The 20,000-nt window shown below is 32.5% G+C and overlaps 1 protein-coding gene across 2 annotated transcripts in view; it reads right to left on the minus strand.

Moving 5' to 3' along the window:
- Positions 1-20,000, minus strand: part of LOC136828153 (uncharacterized) — a 384,459-nt gene that overhangs the window by 117,526 nt on the left and 246,933 nt on the right. For both annotated transcript variants that reach the window (XM_067085971.1, XM_067085972.1), the window contains one exon: positions 3,439-3,588. In XM_067085971.1, coding sequence (XP_066942072.1) covers positions 3,439-3,588 — 150 coding nt within the window. The remainder of the gene's footprint in view (positions 1-3,438; positions 3,589-20,000) is intronic.

The raw sequence follows: 20,000 nt of genomic DNA on the forward strand, positions 1-20,000 counted from the left end.
TCTCTCTCTCTCTCTCTCTCAACTTGTCTGTTGGTCTGTCTGTCACTATGACTTGTCTAAGCTCACTTCCATATAAGATAAGCAAGGTTACATTATGTTTGCACACTGAATATAAGAGTTTCACTATTCTAATGATGGTGATAATACTTGTCTTCTATATTTAGAATCACAAACACACACACACACACACACACACACAATCACAAACACACACACACACACAATCACATTATATATATATATATATATATATATATATATATATATATATATATATATATATATATATATATATATATATATATACATATATATATATATATATATATATATATATATATATATATATATATATATATATATATATCTTCCTCAGTGGTGAATGAATACTTTACTTACCAGGAAAAAAATCAATTCAATAATCACTGGATTTATATTAGTTCGTCCACTAAATAATTGTGACAATTTTCACCATTGTAGTTCAGTTCAATACCTCACCAGAAAAATCACAAACTTTGGGATTATCCTACAATCAATCAGTTTAGCTTCTCAATATTTTATAGACCGTGTTTATAGAGGTGCGCCGTTACAGAAAAATTAGGGATTAAAATACTAACAACTTTTTTAAAAATAATTTACATTACAGTCTCATCAAAAGATTGTCCCTTAATTTCTTGATATTTATGCAATGAACCTCATTAAAAACAAGTAAAAAATGCGCCGAAGTTTCTTCGGCGCAATCGAGTTTCCTGTACAGCCGCTACAGCGTAAAATCAAGGCCACCGAAAATAGATCTATCTTTTGGTGCTATCGGTATAATGCTGTATGAGCCGCGGCCCATGAAACTTTAAACACGGCCCGGTGGTGGCCTGGCCTATATCGTTGCCAGAAGCACGATTATGGATAACTTTAATCTTTAAAAAAAACGAAAACTACTGAGGCTAGAGGGCTGCAATTTGGTATGTCTGATGATTGGAGGGTGGATGATCAACATACCAATTTGCAGCCCTCTAGCCTCAGTAGTTTTTAAGATCTGATGGCGGACAGAAAAAGTGCGGACAGAAAAAGCGCGGACGGACAGACAAAGCCGGCACAATAATTTTCTTTTACAGAAAACTAAAGCAGCTTTTAAATCATTTAAATTGAAGTATTATAAAAGTATTCTCCTTTAATTTCCTCAGGTTTATGCAGTGAACCTAATTCTAAAAAATGTTGTAACACTCACAGATATTCTAAAGAAAAATAAAAATAAAATCTCAAACTGTAAGAAAATAACAATATTAATCCTTTAATGTCTTGGAGTTTATGCAATGAACCTCATTTTAAAAACGGTTTTTAACTCTCACAAATATTATAACGATTTAAATATATAAAATCTCAAACTATATGAAAATAACATTATAATCAATAAAAATCATACAAAACGCTTTTAAACTATTTAATTTATAGTATCATTTAAAAACAGTCTTTAGTTTTCTTGGGGTTTATGCAACGAACCTCATAAAAATGATTTAATTTCCCAGATATTATCATGAATTAAAGAGATAAAATCTCAAAATACATTAAAATATTACTTAGTCCCTGAAGTCTGTGCCATCACAGAAAATTTAAGGTATAAAATAAACAAATAAAATTTAAATCTTTTCAATCACAGTGTCACTCAAATATTACCTTTTCATTTATTACTGTTTATGTTGTCTCATTATAAAAAAAATTAATCAATAATGTATAAAACTGTAAGAAAATAATAAGTGAAGAATAAAGTGATGCAACACGCTTTTAAATCATTTACGTTACAGTATCATTGAAATCTTACCCCTTAACTTATTCAGGCTGACGATAACAGCCTCGAAAAGAAACTGTTTTAACCCTCACCCTCACAGATATTCTTATTTAAAAAAATAAATCTCACACCACATGAAAATAATAATATTCATCCCTGATATCACAAGACGGAGCGCAAACCACAATCAAACTACACTCTGCTTGATTCATGTGTGCTCATGAATGAACCATGGCGTAAGGAATTATTAATGAATAACGATACGTGGACCACACTATTACGAGAGAATTCATTCACGCTTACAAGAATCAATGGGAACGACTTTGTCGATCAGGTAATGCCTCGTTACCTGGCAGGTAGTCGATAGGTGTGGCTTTGCTCTCGGTAATATTGGTTTTGGGAGGTACAGTTACACGAGAATATTTTTTATATTATTTTTTCCGAATATAAAGTGTATAATATATATATATATATATATATATATATATATATATATATATATATATACTGTATGTATATATATAGTTAAAATATAAATTGAATTTTATCAATATATATATATATACAATATATATATATATATATATATATATATATATATTATATATATATATATATATATATATATATATATATATATATATATATTATATATATATATATATATATATATATATATATATATATATATATATATATATATATTATATATATATATATATATATATATATATATATATATATATTTATATATATATATATATATATATATATATATATATATATATAGATATTATATAGAAGTATATATTTTAGTTTATATACCATATGATTAATAGCTCTCCTATATATATATTAGATTTACTTTTATATATAGCTAAAAATTGGTTAAATTGAATTTTATCAACAGCTAAATTGTGGAATCCAAACCACATTATAGCTTAAATTAATATATCACCAGAAACAAATTCCTCTTGTTCTTCACTGGCCGCTCGGATATTCGAACTCACTACCAACAGAGTGGTATATGAGATATATAAATATATATATATATATATAATATATATATATATATATATATATATATATATATGATTATTATCACTTTTGTATGATTCATTTATCACACATTACCACAGGTGAAAAATAAGAAATATGTATATCCTGACCGGTTTCGACTTTATTTCCAAGCCATTGACGGAGGACTGATACAGAGTGTGAGAAGTCATAAATATATATACTACAAGAACAGTATATGATATAACATACAAAACCGTTAGAGGCTCCATATCCCCATAGGCCGGTATATATTATATGGCCTTTAAAACTCATTTGGCTAAAAATCACAATAGACTATCATATGTATATATATATATATATATATATATATATATATATATATATATATATATATATATATATATATATATATATATATATATATATATATATAAGATTCATATATGTGTAACCCACCAACGCCGTTATACTGCAAATATATTTTTGAACACAACACACAAAATCTGAGACTACTAATAAAGTTACCACACAACTCACTAAAATAATTCCATACCAAAATCTTACACAATAATACACCTCAATACAATCTCACTACCACAATCCCTTTCACGCTTTCACAAACGCCTTTCACGTACCTTCCGGCCACTCACTCACTCCTCCTGCTGCCGTCTCATCTAGACTCCCACTCGAGGCTAACAAAGGTAAAAAACACTCCGAGAGGATTATCCGGAGTGGCACTTCAGCTGAGAAACATCTACTATCCGGGATGTGTGCAGAATTCTCTTCTGAAAATGATGGAAAAATTATTGTACAGGTTTTTCTATTATATAAAGTAGTGGTAAGGTTTTTTAATGATTGATAAAATAATCTAGAGTCTCTCTCTCTCTCTCTCTCTCTCTCTCTCTCTCTCTCTCTCTCTCTCTCTCTCTCTCTCTGTCATTATATGGGTAACGGTAAGGTTTTGATATATATTTAGAGTTCATCTTTTAAATTTGCTATATCATTTACTGTTTATTCACTTTTCCATCAAGAAATGTCCCTCCTCCTCTCTCTCTCTCTCTCTCTCTCTCTCTCTCTCTCTCTCTCTCTCTCTCTCTCTCTCTCTCTCTTATAAATATAGTTCAAAGGTTTTATTCATTATTAATCTTATTAGAGGGAATGTGTTTTGTTTCTTGAATTTCTCTCTCTCTCTCTCTCTCTCTCTCTCTCTCTCTCTCTCTCTCTCTCTCTCTCTCTCTCTCTTTTCCCCTTCTTTCTAATCAACCAGGATCAAAGGTTTAGGTCCATATTAATCCTTTTAAGGGGAATGTGTCTCTATATTTAGTACGAAATCGAGCAGAATAAAATGCCTTTGATTTCCATACCAATAGTTTTAACTCATTCTTATTGTATTTGCTTTCATTTAAAACAATTCTGCTTTTGTCTGTTCATCAAACTGATATGTGAGGCACTTTAAGAGTGATATTTTAAGAGAGAGAGAGAGAGAGAGAGAGAGAGAGAGAGAGAGAGAGAGAGAGAGAGAGAGAGAGAGAGAGAGTGGGACATTTAGGGTTTAAGGAAGATAACACATTTCACCTAAGGGACTTAACAAAGATCAGACTTTATAAGTTGATTTATTGGAGAGAGAGAGAGAGAGAGAGAGAGAGAGAGAGAGAGAGAGAGAGAGAGAGAGAGAGAGAGAAGGGGGACATTTCGATTTAAAAAAAAAAAAACATTCTCTCTTAGAGGATTAATAAGGATTTGAATTTGATTTATGAGAGAGAGAGAGAGAGAGAGAGAGAGAGAGAGAGAGAGAGAGAGAGAGAGAGAGAGAGACATTTCGAGTACAAGAAACGAAACACTCTCTCTTAGGGTTATTAATAAGGACTAGCCTTTTGAATTTGATTTATTAGAGAGAGAGAGAGAGAGAGAGAGAGAGAGAGAGAGAGAGAATGCTCTATATTCGTGGAAATGGATCAAAATATTATACAAGAATGCGTGATGTATATATTTTTACAATAAACACATTTTCATTGAATTTAGGCCCTATGAGAATCTAAGAAATGAATTTTCTTATTAAAGAAAAATATATAAACAGACAATAAGTAGTATAAGAACTTCATTTTCTTATTGAAAAAAAAAAATCAAAATTTAAAACACATTCCCATGGCACCACAAACATCAAAAACCATTCCAGCATTCCAAAGAGAGCTCTATTCCCATTCCCTAACAACTGCTGTCTGGTTATATACATATTATATTACGGTCTCGAGCAAGAGAGAAATTGCCTTTTCGATCAAAGGGAACACTGTTATTACGGAAGAGGCTGACTGACGATGCCTTCAGATGAAATTGCCCGGAACCAAAACGAGAAAATAACAATAAATAACCTACTTCTGAAAAAGTGGGTTATTCTAGTATCACGCTTTCTGTGACATATCTCTCTCTCTCTCTCTCTCTTAACTTTGGTTTTGGTAAAAAAAAAAAAAATAATAACCACTCCAGGAAAAATGGGTTATTCTAGTATCACCCTTCCTGTGACTTTCTCTCTCTCTCTCTCTCTCTCTCTCTCTCTCTCTCTCTCTCTCTCTCTCTCTCAGAACCTTAACTTTGGATTTGGTAAAAAAAAATAATAATAATAAACTATTTCTGAAAAAGTGGGTTATTCTAGTATCACGCTTCCTGTGACACCTCTCTCTCTCTCTCTCTCTCTCTCTCTCTCTCTCTCTCTCTCTCTCTCTCTCACTTAGAATCTTAACTTTGGTTTCGGCAAAAAAAAAAAATAATAACTACTTCTGAAAAAGTGGGTTATTCTAGTATCACGCTCCCTTTGACACCTCTCTCTCTCTCTCTGACTGGATTTCTAAAAAAATAATAATAAACTATTCTCTCTCACACTCTCTCTCTCTCTCTCTCTCTCTCTCTCTCTCTCTCTCTCAGAACCTTAACTTTGGATGTGGTAAAAAAAAATAATAAATAACTGCTCCTGTAAAAATGGGTTATTCTAGTATCACACTTTCTGTGACATTCTCTCTCTCTCTCTCTCTCTCTCTCTCTCTCTCTCTCTCTCTCTCTCTCTCTCTCTCTCTCTCTCTCTCTCTCTCTTTCAGAACCGTAACTTTGGATTTGTTAAAAAAAAAAAATAATAAATAACCTACTTCTGTAAAAGTGGGTTATTCTAGTATCACGCTTTCTGTGACATCTCTCTCTCTCTCTCTCTCTCTCTCTCTCTCTCTCTCTCTCTCTCTCTCTAATCAAATTTTTAGCTTAGGTAAAAGAGGATGTCATGTATTTTTTTTAAACTGTCCAACTGTCCATTCTCTCGAGCAGTTCTCAGTCAAATCATCTTACAGTTGAATGCTCATTCAATATTAAAGGTAAAAGAGGATGTCATGTATTTTTTTAAACTGTCCAACTGTCCATTCTCTTCGAGCAGTTCTATCAAATCATCTTATGTATGGAATGCTATTCGATGTAAATAACCAAGGTATAACACTAATTGTATATAACTATATGTATATAAATATTTATGTATGGATGTATGTGTGTATATATATATATATATATATATATATATATATATATATATATATATATATATATATATATATATATATATATATATATATATATATATATATATATATAGAGAGAGAGAGAGAGAGAGAGAGAGAGAGAGAGAGAGAGAGAGAGAGAGAGAGAGAGAGAGAGAGATTTTTCATCTAGATTTACCCACAATAAGAACTATTTCGACGAAATATTCCAAATTCCCGACAACTTCTCGTAAATAATCCTTAAATTTAAAATGAAACTTTCCATTTTCCATAATCACAAGTATCATATTTCTATTTAGTTTCCCTTTTAGATATCAAGAACAATCAAAAGCACTATCGCAAACGCTCAACAGATAGCAGCGTAACCAAGCGTAAATTATCGTACATCACTTCTTTCCCTCGGGGTTTGAATATACAACTTCATTTGCTCTGACCCCAGGGGACTCCTAAGCCCAGGGGGATAGCACTACCCGTCCCCCCCCACCCCGCCCACGCCTCAACAACTGACAGAACCTGTAGTAGACACATTATCAATCTCAAATGAATTAATCCTCCTGATTGAACCTACTTAGAATTGTGATTTTCGGCGCAATCGAATTTTCTGCACAGCCGCTACAGCGCATAATCAAGGCCACCGAAAACAGATCTACCTTTCGGTGGTCTCGGTATAGTGCTGTATGAGCCGCAGCCCGTGAAACTTTAACCAAAAACCGGTGGTGGCCTATCCTATATCGTGGTCAGAAGCACGATTATGGCTGACTTTAAGTTTAAATAAAATAAACACTGCTGAGGCTAGAGGGCTGCAATTTGGTATGTTTGGTGATTGGAGGGTGGATGATCAACATACCAAATTGCAGCCCTCTAGCCTCAGTAGTTTTTAAGATCTGAGGGCGGACAGAAAAAAGTGTGGACGGACAGACAAAGCCGGCACAATAGTTTTCTTTTACAGAAAACTAAAAAGGAATATTTTTATACAAGTGAGTTCTGGTAAAGTCAAAGATAACCAACGCGGAAGCAAAGAATCTTTTTATCTGATATGAAAAATGAATAAAAGCTGTCGCTGGAAATCTGTCAGAAGGGGTTTCAATACGCTGAAAACCTCTACGGGATTTGACAGCCATGTTTCACTTACCTAACTAGAGTGATAATCCGAGGCTTACAGTACTTTGATGATTTAGGTCCTTAAGTAGCAGAGTGATTACAAAGTAAGTAGCAGAGTGATTACAAAGAAAGGGAAATTCTATTAAGTGGAAAAAATAATGATAAAACTCTAACTTACGTTGGAGATTAGTAAAAACATCCAGATGAGCTGTAGTGAATCGAACTATTTAGTAAAATGACAAAATATCATGACTGTTGACAAAAGAAAGTCTGAGTAATCAACAAAAGTGTTATTACATTGCATGGTCTGTGTTTTGAGGCTTTGTACGCAATTTATTGATGGGTACACACTGGTATTTATTGCACTTTGTTGCAGGACACTTTTTTGCACAAAGTGAGTCTGCTTCTTCCTTAACTGAATTCCAGTATGTCTAAAGTAAAATATATATTAATGCCTCTAGTACTCAATGCTCGAATGGCCATAATTCTTAATATCAAACTTAACATATTTTGGAATGGAATGGAATATAGAGTTTAGGCCAAAGGCCAAGCACTGGGACCTAGAAGGCCATTCAGCGCTGGAAAGGAAATTGAGAGTAGGTAGGTTTGAAAGGTGTAACAGGAGAAAAACCTCAAAACAGTTGCACTTTGAAATAATTGTTAGGAGAGGGTGGATAGCAAGATGGAAGAAAGATAATATGAATAGAGGTAGAGTAAAAGGAATGAAAAGGGTTGCAGCTAGGGGCCTAAGGAAGAGACGCTGCAAAGAACCTTTAGCAATGCCTACAGTGCACCCCGTGACGGCACTACTCCCCTATGGGGAACTTCATATTGGTAGCAACTTTAAAAACACATTGTGTAATGAGGTCAAGATTATACTTAGCAGTCAAAGGTCATATGGGAATACAGCCTTGGCTGTAATTTTTGAATTCTGTAAGATGGGGATATAATATTTTCCATGTGTGATCGAATAATTAAGCCAAGCAATAAAAAAATTAAAAAATAAATAAAATTAAAAATATATATAAATAAATAAATAAATAAAAAAGAAATAAAGATAAATATAAGAATTTAATAAAAATAAGTAAAAAATGATCATTATAAAAATAAAATTGAATCAATAAATAAGTATAAATATAAATAAATAAAATAAATAAAAATAAATAAAAAAAAGAATAATTAAATGAAGGTTCCGAGTGAGGTTAAGTTATATGTTACTTTTAGGGGTAAAATTTCAAGTAACTTTTGGGTTAAGTTTTCTGTTCAGTTTGTTTGTTTCATCTTTTTGTCCGCTTTTCTTATTGTCACTCTTTTGACAGAAGAATTACGTATAAAGTTAATATAGTATTATATAAAGCAAAATAATTTATTTTTAGACAAGTAGCAAAACGTATAATATGCCAATTTTACCTTTAGGGGTCAAATCTCAAGTAACTTACGTTAGTTTTTGGTTTAATTCCTTTTTTTTTTTTGTCTGCTTTCCTGATCGTCACTCTTGTGACAGAACAATTATGCATTAAGTTGATATATAATGATAAAATACAAAATAACTAATTTTCAGATAATTAAAAAGTATAGCAGGTTCATTTTATCTTTAGGGGTCAAAACTCAAACAACTTAGATTTTGGTTCAATTCGCTTTTTTCTTTTCGTCTGCATTCCTGGTTGTCACTCTTTCGACAGACTAATTATGTATAAATTTGCAATAGCATTACAAAATGCAAAATAATTACTTTTCAGACAATTAGTAAAACATATAACAGATTAATTTCATCTCAAGTAACATACTAGATTTTTAGTTCATTTCCCTTTTTGGGGGTGTCAGCTTTCCTGATCATCACTCTTTGACAGACTAATCATGGATAAAGTTGATACAACATTACAAAAAAGGAAAACACTTCATTTGCAGGAAATAATTATAAATTACAACAGGTTCATCTAAACCAGAACTCGAAGAGAGCCCAATCTATGGTACACACACACACACGCGCGCGCGCGCGAATTATGGCAAAATCACTGGTGAATCAGCGAGGCTGGAGAGGTCATTAAATGAACTCATAAATGAACGATGGAAAACGATATTCTCAATTTATGAGAATTACAAAGGCAGCAGCGGCCGGGGGACCCTCGTTAACAAACTTAATCGTGTAACGAGCGCGGATAAAATTTCACGAGATTCGAGCCTTCATCAGGAAGTAATTGGGTGTTTTTTTATGGACTGAGATACATGATACGAAGCAAGCGCATAAATTAAGAGAGAGAGAGAGAGAGAGAGAGAGAGAGAGAGAGAGAGAGAGAGAGAGAGAGAGAGAGAGAGAGAGAGAGAGAGTTACGCAACGATGTTCATGTCTGTTCGAGTTCAACCTTTGGAAGAATGTCTAATTTTTAGTTTTCTGTATAAAAGAAAACTGCTGTGCCGGCTTTGTCTGTCCGTCCGCACTTTATCCTATCCGCACTTTTTCTGTCCGCACTTTTTCCTGTCCGCACTTTTTTCTGTCCGCACTTTTTCCTGCCCGCCCTCAGATCTTAAAAACTACTGAGGCTAGAGGGCTGCAAATCGGTATGTTGATCATCCACCCTCCAGTCATCAAACATACCAAATTGCATCCCTCTATCCTCAGTAGTTTTTATTCTACTTACAGTTAAATTTAGCCATAATCGTGCGTCTGACAACGATAAAGGACAGATCACCACCGGACCATGGTTAAGTTTCATGGGCCGCGGTTCATACAGCATTATACAGAGACCACCGAAAGATACATCCGTTTTCTGTGGCCTTGATCAATGTACACTGTAGTGGCTGTACAGAAAACTCGATTGCGCCTAAGAAACTTTGGCGCATTTTTTATCATTTGATGAAGGTGACACAGTATGAATTATGATTTTAACAATGAAAATTGGGAAGATGTTTCACATCTGTTATTTAAAAAAAAATATAGGAGAATGCATTATGATTTGAACAATAAATTAGGGAAATATCTGCCGCCTACTGTTTTAAAAATTTATAGAACACATATTTGCCCTAAAATGGAAGACTGCAGCATCTGCAAAAATACCAGACTGAGAAAAATGGTAGATACTGCAGTTTCCCCTTGGTTTACTACAGATTTTGCAGATACTGCAAATGGAGCCCCCTAAATAAAGCACTGAAGAATCATGCTGAAACTGCAGAAACTTGTGCATTAGTGTTTCACGAGCCCAATAGATGGCATATCTCAATTTCGAAAATTGTGCAGATACTGCAAGTGGGACCCCCTAAATAAAACACTCAATAAATAAAAATAAAACACTCAATAAATAAAACACTTGTGTATTCAGTGTTTCACCCCCAATAAGTGGCATATCTCAATTTCGAAAATTTTGTAGATACTGCATATGAGACCCCTTAAATTAAACATTGTAGAATCATGCTGAAACTGCAGTAACTTGTGTATTAGTGTTTCAAGATCCCAATAGGTGACGTATCTCAATTTCGAAAATTTTGCAGATACTACAAATGGGACCCCTAAATAAAGCACTGAAGAATCATTCTGAAACTGCAGTAACTTGTGTATTCAGTGTTTCAAGATCCCAATAGGTGACGTATCTCAATTTCGAAAATTGTGCAGATATTACAAATGGGACCCCCTAAATAAAACACTGAAGAATCATTCTGAAACTGCAGTAACTTGTGTATTCAGTGTTTCACGAGCCCGATAAGTGGCATATCTCAATTTCGAAAATTTGGCAGATACTGCATGTGGGACCCCCTAAACAAAGCATTGAAGAATCATTCTGAAACTGCAGTAACTTGTGTATTAGATATTCACGAGCCCAATAGGTGGTATATCTCAGTTTCGAAAATTTGGCAGATACTGCATATAGGACCCCCTAAATAAAGCACTGAAGAATCATTCTGAAACTGCAGTAACTTGTGCATTAGATTTTCAGTAGCCCAATAGGTGGTATATCTCAATTTCAAAAATTTTGCAGATATTGCATATAGGACCCCTAAATAAAGCACTGAAGAATCATTCTGAAACTGCAGTAACCCACGAGCCCAATAGGTGATATATCTCAATTTCAAAAATTTTGCAGATACTGCATATAGGACCCCCTAAATCAAGCACTGAAGAATCATTCTGAAACTGCAGTAACTTGTGCATTAGATTTTCAAGAGCCCAATAGGTGGTATATCTCAATTTCAAAAATTTTGCAGATATTGCATATAGGACCCCCTAAATAAAGCACTGAAGAATCATTCTGAAACTGCAGTAACTTGTGTATTAGATATTCACGAGCCCAATAGGTGGTATATCTCAGTTTCAAAAATTTTGCAGATGCTGCATATAGGACCCCCTAAATAAAGCACTGAAGAATCATTCTGAAACTGCAGTAACTTGTGTATTAGATATTCACGAGCCCAATAGGTGGCATATCTCAATTTCGAAAATTTTGCAGACACTGCAGTCTTCCATTTTAGGGCAGATAAGGCTCAGTACATTAATTAGGAAGACATTTCACAAAGACCCGGATTATTTCTATATTAAGACTGCTAGAAACTTCCCCGATACCTGAGAAATTGCCAATTACCAGGTGATTCAGAGTGCTCTAATGATGGTATCGATTTGCAGAATAATCAAAATAATGAATGGTCGTTAGCAAGACGACTGGATATATATATAGACATAACGAAGGAGAAGGGGAATAAATGTACCGTGAATAAAAGAAGGGGAAATAGCCATAAAGCAGGCAAAGAACTGAGGAGAATTACTTTACAGAAAGGTGAAGCTATGTATAACGCTACTGAATGAGTGTCTGAATTGCTTTAGACAACATGGTATATATATTTAAGTCTGATTTAATGCATAAAATTACTGGCCTCTCAAGCTTTTCTATTCAAGCCCCCTTGCCAATCACGTTTGACTATACTCATGATTATAAGAAATATCTTTAGCTAATCGTTTATTAAATAGTTTTTCAAATCGTTCTCGAAATACTGAACTACTTCAGGTTAAATTTAAACGATAATGAGTTAATTTTCGAGGTATGAGAGAGAGAAAAAATTATCATAATAATTTTTGTTAAACAGATCTGAACATATTTGAAAAATTAGCAGTCTAAAAGAAAGTCTCAATTATTCTTCAAATAAAAACACACACATATACAGTATATTATATATATATGTATGTATATAATATATATATATATATATATATATATATATATATATATATATATATATATATAACAAAATTAAAATAAATGATCAGAGTACCAGATAATCTCAATTACACTCTAATTAAACAGACATATATAAAAATTATTAAAATAATAAAAAAAATAAAATACAAAAATATTATCCACCGCCTGCCTTCCTGGGGAAACTCAACTTGATTCAATAGAGTGCAGGAAACTCTTGAATATAATTTAAATAAACATATCAAATATATAAAAAGTATTAACTTAAGTTAAGGAAGAAAAGAAAAATATTATCTAACACCCACCTTCCTGGGGAAACTCAATTTGATGTATATAGTCACATTCTCAGGGCCAGGTCTGCCAGCAATTTGGGGTATGCAGTAATTGAAAATAGCAGTGGACCAGACTGGGCCGTCACTTTGCCAAAATATAGGGTCTCTTGGGAGGGACGCTTCACAGGAATCCCTCCTCCTCCTCCTCCTCCTCCTCCTCCTCCTCAGGTCCTGGGGAGTTGAAAGCCGCCAGGATATTTTTTCCCTCTACTCCCTTTCACTGGAAAGGAAAAGGAACAATTGTTTTTTTGTGGGAGAGAAGAGGGAGGAGGAGGTAAAAATAAGAATGCGTGCAGTTTGAAACATCAGAGGGTGGATTTGTTAAGGAAGAATGTTGTGAGGATGGAATGTTTATATATATATATATATATATATATATATATATATATATATATATATATATATATATATATATATATATATATATATATATATGTATATGTATATATATACATACATACATATATGTACATACATACATATATACATACACACCAACAACTACAAACAATACCACGAAACGAGTCTCATGCATAAATCTCATAAAGACTAAACTCTAACCCTCCTTTCTCAATGCAAGCATAAGTAATTTCCTTTGGGAAGCCAAACTGCAAACTTGTCACTCACGCTAATACAGCAACGCATGACTGTATAACGCCCGCTTGAATAAGTCACGAAAGCAAGAGGTAACGACTTAGAAAATTGCTTGAAGGTGTAATAAGGATATTGAAGAAAACACTGACTATAAACGTTGTGATTTTTACCAGATGTTGGTGAGGATTTGAGGGATGGAATTTGTGCAAGGATTTCAAATGCTTTTAACCATCAAAGTCTTTGTAATTTTTCCCAGATCTTGATAGGATTTGAGGGATGGAATTTACGGAAGGATTTCAAATGCTTTTAACCATCTCAATCTTTGTGATTTTTCTCAGACCTTGATAAGGATTTGAGGGATGGGATTTATGCAAGGATTTCAAATGCTTTTAACCATCTCAATCTTTGTGATTTTTCCCAGATCTTGATAAGGATTTGAGGGATGGGATTTATGCAAGGATTTCAAATGCTTTGAGGCACCTCAATCTTTATGATTTTCCCCAGATCTTGATAGGATTTGAGGGATGGAATTTATGCAAGGATTTCAAATGCTTTTAACCATCTCAATCTTTGTGATTTTTCCCAGATCTTGATAGGATTGGAGGGATGGAAGTTATGCAAGGATTTCAAATACTTTTAACCATCCCAATCTTTGTAATTTTTCCAAGATCTTGATCAGGACTTGAGGAACAAAATTTATGCAATGATTTTAAATTCTCTTAACTATCTCAATCTTTGTGATTTCTCTGTCTTTGTGGATAATGTTTATCACAGTTACAGTGTGATAAGGATACTGAACTGAACTGAACATAGAATTTAGGCCAAAGGCCAAGCACTGGGAACCATGAGGTCATTCAGTGCTGAAACGGAATCGACAGTAAAAAGTCTGAAAGGTGTAACAGGAGGATTGAGTTGAAAGAATCAACTGTTAGAAGAAAGAGAATATGAAAGAAAGGAATATGAAAGGAGGTACAGTAAAAGGAACGAAAGGAATTGCAGCTAGGGGCCTAAGGAAGGCACGCTGCAAAGAACCTTAAGTAATGCCTACAGTGCACCGCATGAGGTGTACTGACGGCACTACCATCTCCATCTTTGTCATGTCTTTGTGGGTGATGTTTATAAAAATATTAGCTAATATATAACTTTTTATTTTATGGATATGTAAATATTAATATTATATATCACTGGTATGCTTTGATATATTTCATTTATAAATTTTTACGACTTACTGAAGGCAGTTTTAGTTCTTGATCTACAAATAACGCTGACATCTTATTATTTAAGCGAGTACAATATTAATAAGCCTGGTTGTAATTTTATAATCTAAGCGGATTTTGAGAGATTTTGCTTTTATCCAAAGCGTAATTAACATTGGAAAACCCATTAATTTAAGTAACGCATTTTATTTACCCAATAAGCATTATTCTAAATCTATAAATTGTGACTTTTCAATAATTTCATTGGTTAAACAATTATATAAATAGTCTTGGTTGTACTTTCTTATACTAAAAGGGTTTCGAGAGTTGCACTTTTATCTGAAGCGTAATTAACACTGGACAACCAATTAACTTAAATAGTTTTAATTAGTAAAGCATTATCTTAATGCCTCGGTTTCTTAAGGACGCGGTGAGTGTACTTCATTAACTTAATATTATCTCCTTTAATTTTACTAAATAAGAATTATCTTAATACTTCATTTTCTTACTTATTCATACCTTGCCAGTTTACTTATTCATATCTTAATGTTACAATTTCTTAAGCACGTGGTCAGTGTACTTATTTATACCTTAATGTCTTAATTTCTTAATGACGTGGTCAGTGTACTTATTCATATCTTAATGCTTAAGTTCTTAATTACGTGGTCAGTGTACTTATTCATATCTTAATGCTTCGAGTTCTTAATCACGTGGTCAGTGTACTTATCCATATCTTAATGCTTCAGTTTCTTACGGACATACGTATCTTACTCATACATTATTTTCATTAAGCAAATGCCAGGAAACTACCATTTACTTAATGCGAGTTGTCATCTAATACTTCAATTTCTTAATTACGTGGTCAGTGTACTTATCATATCTTAATACTTCAATTTCTTAATGACGTGGTCATTGTACTTATATCTTAATGCTACAATTTCTTACTTACGCGTCTAGTGTGCCTATTCCTATCTTAATGCTTCAATTTCTTAATCACGTGGCCAGTGTACTTATTCATATCTTAATGCTTGTTTCTTAGGGACATACGTATCTTACTCATACCTTTTTTTCATTAAGCAAATGCCAGGGAACTATCATTTACTTAATGCGAGTTGTCACGTCTGTAAAGCCTGAATACCATACCTCACTTGACGTGGCCGCGCAGAGCATATCCCCATTACAAACAATCAACCGGCGCAAATGAGAGGGGGAACCAGCTTTATCAATCATCATTATAAATAAAGGTTCAGTGGCTCCTTCTCTACGAAATGGCTCCGCGGTAGTTTGTGATTTTATTTTTCTGCTTTAGTTTCAGAAGGCCTTTTGGAGACTAGACAAGATTTTATTTTGTTGTTTTTATTATTGTTTGTCTGTTTTGATTTTTATGATGTTTATTGAATTTATTAATGTGTGTGTGTGTGTGTATATATATATATATATATATATATATATATATAGAGAGAGAGAGAGAGAGAGAGAGAGAGAGAGAGAGAGAGTAAAACTGACACGATTTTTCCTATGTGTATTACCAAGACCTTATATTAAGTATCTCTATTAAATTTCAAACTCCTTTACACATTTCCCCAAAATATTACAATTTTAAGTCCCTCAGATGAACCTAACTAATAAGTGCATTATATCACCTCAATTTAGAATTATCCTTTTTCTGTTTAAGTAATTATCACATGTTGATTGTTTTTGATATTTTAATTCTCGTTTTTTCTTTTTACAAAAATTATAATAGTTGTCATTTTTAGCCCAATAAGTCGATAGTGGCAAATTTGATCATTATTATCATAACTAAACTAACATATACCGTCATAGATAAAAGTCACATTGTCAGTACAATGACAAATGTACCAATTCATCATCATCATTGATTAACTAGAGCCTACCATGCCTTTTTTTAGTTTTTTCAAAAGAAATCTATTGTGCCGGCTTTGTTTTTCTGTCTCGTCCCATTTTATTCTGCCCGCCCTCAGATTTTTAAAAAAAGTTTTGTCCCAGGCTGTAGAGGACTGCAAAAGATGGTATTTTGATCATCCACCTTCCAATCATCAGACATATGGTCCAAGAAATTGCAGCCCTCAAATCAGTTTCCTTTGTTTTCTTTAATTTTTATTTAAGATCAAGGCTGAAGTTAGCCTAATCGTGCCTGTGGACACCGATGTAGGATACTTGTTCACCGGGCCGTGTGGTTATGCGATTCATGGGACTAGTTCCCGCTGGCTCATACAGCATTATACCGAGACCACCGAAAGATAGATTTCTGTTTCCAGTGCCTTTGATTAGAGATGTTTAACAGAACCACTTTCGACTGCGCCTGGAAACTTCGGCACATTTTCTTTTTGTTCAAATATAATTTCAGAGTCTTCAAAAAGATGACTCATTTGCAATGCATATTCCATTGCTATCGTCAGAGGGCTTGGAAGATCGATGCTTTACTGGGATTTAAAGATAATAGAATTTACTATCTTATTTACTAATATTTTTATTTATTTATTTATTTATTTTTTTTAGTTTACTTAGTGTTCTATATATTGATCTTTTTTTTGTAGCAATATTTGTATTTTGGTACCTAATCATTAGTGAAGTTTTAGGAATCATTTTTAGATCAAATCAAACTTAATGAAATAAATGTTGACTTACAAATATTAATTTTTAAGAAAAAAATAAAAAAACTTTCCCCAAAAATTACAATTTTAAGTCCCTCAAAATCTTTAGTTTTATATTTTTAAAATATCCTTTTTCTGTCTAGTAATATATCACCACCTAACTGATATTCTGTTTTTAAAAAATTAAAATAATTCTAGCCAGTTTGTTTTGTAGTTTTTTATCATAACTAAACCTGAATATATACCGTCATATTCTTGACACAATTTTTTCATCATCATCATTGTATCCTCAACCATGCCTTTTCTTTTAGTTTTCTGAAATTTTAATCTGTCCGTCCAACTTTATTCTCTTACAATCTCAAAAACTTTGAATCAAAGGACTTTTGGTGCTATCATCCACCTAATCATCAGACATTTCAATTTGATTTTTTTAAAATATTCAAGAAAATCGTGTATCAGAGAGGATAACCACCGGGCCGTGTTTAGACTAGGTTTTAAAATTAATTTTTATCTTTCCTTTGATTATTAATAAAACTCGATTGCGCCGAAGAAACTTCGACTAATATCAACTTAAATAATTCCCTTCAAAACGACTCATTTTGTGATGCATATTATTGCTGGCGTCAGAGGGCTTGGAAAGATCGATGCCTTACTGGATATTAAATAATAGAATTTACTACGTTTTTACTACTTTTTTTATTTATTTATTTATTTTTTTTAGTTTACTTATGTGATAAATAGTCATAATTTTTTTGGCAATATTTGTATTTTACAAATCATTAATGAAGTTTTAGGAATCATTTTTAGATAAAATCAAACAATGGCATAAATGTTGACTTGGAAATATCGTTTTTAAAAAAAAAAAACCTGAGTTCGACAAAATCTTTGACGTTTTATATTTTATTCACACCCCACCTAATCTTTCTGTAGATAAAGAAATACAAAATAATTGTAGCCAGATTCCTCGTCCGTCGCTGGTTCGATCCCACTTGACACATTTTTTAGTATCAACCTAAAAATTTTAATCCCCTTCCTTAACAATGCAGTTTGAAAATATATTATTTCGAGGTATCTAACCGGGATCTTAAAAAGGATTTGTAAAATATTCAAGAAAATTGTATCATGAATACTGTTTAGATAGTTTTAAAATTAATCATATCTTTATATATATTAATAAAACACATATGACTAATATATATATATATATATATATATATATATATATATATATATATATATATATATATATATATATATATATATATATATATATATATATATATATATATATATATATATATATATATATATATATATATATATATAAACTATATATATAAATATATATATATGTACATATATATATATATATATATATATATATATATATATATATATATATGTATATATATATATATATATATATATATATATATATATATATATATATATATATATATATATATATATATATATATATATATATAATAATATATATATCAAACTCTTGACTGTGTAGATTAACAGAGACAGTCAGTTCCATTTACAAAAAAAAATCAACGAACAGACTCGGAGAGAGAGAGAGAGAGAGAGAGAGAGAGACCAGACCCACACACAGAAAGATACTAGTGGTCCTTACTAACAAAAATTCAGCAACAAAAGGAATCGAGAGAGAGAGAGAGAGAGAGAGAGAGAGAGAGAGAGAGAGAGAGAGAGACTCATCCACATTCACACAAAGAAAGACACCAGTGGTCTTACAGACACACAAAAAAAAAAAAAACTAACAGAAAGAATAAAGACCAAAGACAAATCTAATCTTGGAACGTCGGTTGTGCCTCGTCCCTTTGCAAATCCGACGGCACAGAATCACGGAATCAAAAGTGGAATATTTTTTTTCAGAGGGAAATGGAGCCTTTTGCATTCAGAGAGGACGAGGTGAATCGCTCATACCTCACGTATGGAGAGAGAGAGAGAGAGAGAGAGAGAGAGAGAGAGAGAGAGAGAGAGAGAGAAGAGAGAGAGAGTCAAACGAGATGGTGTGAATGGCAGAAATGAAGATAAAAATGTCGAAACCAAAAGCATAAGATAAATAAATAATTAGATTATATACATATATATATACTATATATATATTATAAACATATATATATATATATATATATATATATATATATATATATATATATATATATATATATATATATATATATATATATAGATATATATCAGAGAATGATATCATCATATACTATCTCAACTCTTCCTAAAAAATTTCCAATAATATTTCACTCTCCTTCACAATATACCATTACATCTGAACTTGAAAGCACAATCCAATATGCTTTTATTTTTCATAGCAAAATAAAACTATCTCATCACCGAACCCTCGTCATAGAGATTAGATCTACTTTATCAAAACTTCATCAAAGTCTCGTCGAAGTTCTTGATCCAGGAGGCTTTTAATGAATATTGAATAGCCCTCTAGGCAACATGAGATTAATACAAAATACAAGTAAAAAATGCGCCGAAGCTTCTCAGGCGCAATAGAGTTTTTTCGTACAGCCGCTACAGCGTATAATCAAGGCCACCGAAAATAGATCTATCTTTCGGTGGTCTCGGTATAATGCTGTATGAGCCGCGGCCCAT

This window comes from Macrobrachium rosenbergii, chromosome 42, assembly GCF_040412425.1.
Source record: "Macrobrachium rosenbergii isolate ZJJX-2024 chromosome 42, ASM4041242v1, whole genome shotgun sequence".
Taxonomy (NCBI): domain Eukaryota; kingdom Metazoa; phylum Arthropoda; class Malacostraca; order Decapoda; family Palaemonidae; genus Macrobrachium; species Macrobrachium rosenbergii.